Below are 3,324 nucleotides of genomic sequence, written 5' to 3'. Positions count from 1 at the left end.
TATATATATATATATATATATATATATATATATATATATGTAAGTAGGTATGTATGTGTAGGCATACATATTCACACCCCTTAATCCTTTTTATCTTATATAAATATTGAATATATAAAAATTGTTCGTTTATTAAACAAGGATCCGATGTTTTTGATTCTTGGCCTCTATCCAGAACGGTTCAAGATACAATGCAAATACCACAATCCCACGATAGGCCAATAAATCAAGTGAGTACTATAAAAGTCATATTCTTAGTATTTATATCTGTGCTTGAGAACCAAACTCAAACATGAGTGTAGTGGAGTTGACAGGCTATGAATAAAATATCAGATTAATTCAGCGGCTTTGTTATGATTGTTTGCTTAGTGAGGTTTTGTATTCAAATTAGGACATACATTAAAATTTAAAAAACTCCAAACATTTACTGATTAGATATTACATACCAATGAATGTATATATATATATATATATATAATCATAAATATACAGGGATTAGCAGAAGCCTGCTTCTCCAACTGCTAATCCCTGTATATTTATGATTATAAATGGTTTTACCGATAAAGGTTTTTTCATACTGAGCTACTCGGCAAAGTGGTTAATTATTAATTTTATTACTAATTGACGATTTCCTGCCCTATATATCTCTATATATATATATGTATGTATGTATGTATTATGTATATGTATATATATATATATATATATTGGTGTTAGACTTATGGTCCTCAGAATAAAATGCTGCAAGTAACTATTTCTTATATATTTTATATAATGAGGGCGTGTTAAGTGAACATTGATCCGTTCATTTGATCTAATGGCTCATTGGACATATATATTTGTCTGAAATTTTGTAGAATTAAATAGATGGGTAATGAATATTTCCTCATTCCGTATGTATTATAGAGCTGGTGGGTTTTCTTATTTCATTATTTTATAGATATGAGCTGTAGGCAGGGAGAAATGTCTACATGTATATTTCTAATATTTGAGATGGGAGACAGAAGACATTTATCTCTCTCCGTATATTTTTCTTTATTTCTCTCTCATAGAAAGAATAAAACATACTTGTAATCAACTATATATTTACATATTTATTTTTAGAGCTATGTGGTTAACATGTTAAGATGTCCTGATAAAATTTGAACTGATATATTGTCTTTTTTTTTTTTCATATTTATAAGGTTTTATACAATTCTGAACTGAACCAAGTTATAACAGTATGTAACGAGTCGGTTCTGAAGGTAAGTATATCATGACCAGACAATTTGAATATTATTGTGATTAATATTTCGGCAAGCTGGCAGAAGCGTTAGCAAGCTGGGCGAAAGAGTCGCGTTTTTTTTTGTGACCAAGTTATTCAATTGGATTTATTTAATTGTTGAAGGTCTACGCAAGGTGAACTTATTGTTGAGTGTTATCGTTGAATTTTTTAACTACTTGCTACTGTTTTTTTTTTTTTTGTGTATATTATATTTGTTTTCCTCCCCATTTATGGGTGAAGTAGGAGAAAGTATGGTGAAAGAACAAGTTCCAGCCGGCAGTTATGCGGCAGCCATTGGAAGGAATTTAACTGCGGATGTGTTGCAAGTGCGAGAAATTAAAATGGACCGAAAAGATTGAAAGAATTCAACAAACTTTTGGAAAAGGATGGTGCCAGCTTAAAGTTAGCACCACCAGAAGGATTTACAACAAATATCATGAAGCGGACAGTGGTATACAGAACCCTGCTCCTGATGACAAAGAAAATTGAAATAGCCACAGTGGAGACGATAGAAGAGTGCCTAAAAGAGATGAAGAGCCTCACAACTTTTTGTACAAGAGGGAAAAAGTACGGCACAGTGGAGGTAAGATTCGCAAATGAACAAGAAGCGATGAACCACTCCACTGTGGCGCTGAGAACACCAGAATGGACACTTCTGCTGATCTACTGTGGCAAACATGTGGCCAGAGTGAGGATCGGCAGAGTGCCCTCTGAGACTGAGAAGAGGAAGCTAAAGTTTTGAAAGTAACAAGAACGACTGAGGTAAACTGTAGGGACACGGCCTCGAGGTAGTGGTCCAGGTCAGTTTACAGGATTTATATAAAATTGCAGAAGAGGTCATACTGCCGGAGGAAGTGAGATTAAGAGTGGTTGAGGTGCAAAAGCTAATCGGCGAAAAGAGTACAGAAAATGTGGTGGAAAAGTATACGGTGGTGAAGAGAAAGAAGAGAGAAGGAAACGTGGACTCACCACCAAAAAGTTCGCTAAAAAAGAGAAAAGAAAATGCAGAGGAGGCTCAGTGTGAGGGACCAGCAACACCGAGGGAAACCAGCGCGGAGGAGAAAGTGAAGTTGCAGAAGCAAAAGAAAGAAAAACGGGAGATGCCATCAGCATTGATTGAAAAAGCGATAGAGAAAAAAGAGGTATCAATACCAGTAACATCGGAGGAGACCAATAATGGAAGACAGGAAGGATTAAAGAAGGGGAAACATATATGGAATATGTTAGAATATACAAAAAATGTCGAAATTGAACAAAGGTTACCAAAATAAAATCTGTAATTAGGGTGAAATTGCCGCCGAAAGAGTTCAATGAAAACTCCAAAGCAATCTTGCTTGATAGAGCGAGAGACGAGAAATTAAAAGAACTGTTTGGAGACAAAATATAGATAACGTCAATACAGGTTCAATTTGATGAATTGCCACCAGTGGTGGAATTCGACGAATTGACGCAGTATCTAGCGTGAAAAAAAGGAAAGTAAAAAGTTTTTAAATAGTGACTTTTAAAAAGAGGCAAAAAGAAAAATGAACTGATTTTTAAACGTTATCCATAAACAGTTGAATGACACTGCCTGCAAGTGGGGAGCAGGTAAGACATCTCATTTCCATTATTATAATTCATTTATCATTCATTCGTTCTATGTTTTATATCTCCACTGTGCTGTTTTGTCTGTCCGTGTATCGTCCCATCTATGTCGAGTCTGAGTGCTCAAATAAAGAAACCAGCACGCCGGACATAATCCTTATCGGCATTTCGTCCGTCCTTACGTTCTGAGTTCAAATTCCGCCAAGGTCGAATTCACCTTTCATCAGAGTCGATAAAATAAGTACTAGTTGCGCCCTGGGGTTGATGTAATCGACTTACCCACCTCTTTACGTTCTGAGCGCAAATTCTTCCGAGGTCGATAAAATAAGTACCAGTTTTGCACTTTAGCTCTTTCCCACAAAATTTCAGACCTTGTACATACAATAAAAAAGAATATTACGACTAACCAGAGAGGCGGTGAGTCGGCAGAAATGTTAGTACGCCGGCCAGCATGTTTAGTAATATTTCGTCCATTT

General features: G+C 35.6%; 1 protein-coding gene across 3 annotated transcripts in view; it reads left to right on the top strand.

The window, feature by feature from the left end:
* LOC106881680 (WD repeat-containing protein 64) overlaps window positions 1–3,324 on the top strand; it is a 65,565-nt gene that overhangs the window by 30,693 nt on the left and 31,548 nt on the right. For all 3 annotated transcript variants that reach the window (XR_008263901.1, XM_052967031.1, XM_052967030.1), the window contains exons 14-15: window positions 142–230; window positions 1,185–1,244. Coding sequence is in view for 2 of the 3 variants with exons in the window: in XM_052967031.1 (XP_052822991.1) it covers window positions 142–230; window positions 1,185–1,244 (149 nt within the window). In the remaining variant the exon portion in view is untranslated. The remainder of the gene's footprint in view (window positions 1–141; window positions 231–1,184; window positions 1,245–3,324) is intronic.

This window comes from Octopus bimaculoides, chromosome 4 (genome assembly GCF_001194135.2).
Source record: "Octopus bimaculoides isolate UCB-OBI-ISO-001 chromosome 4, ASM119413v2, whole genome shotgun sequence".
NCBI classification, from domain to species: Eukaryota; Metazoa; Mollusca; class Cephalopoda; order Octopoda; family Octopodidae; genus Octopus; species Octopus bimaculoides.
Note: the sequence above shows the minus strand (reverse complement) of the source record. Positions and strands in the feature narration are given on the sequence as shown.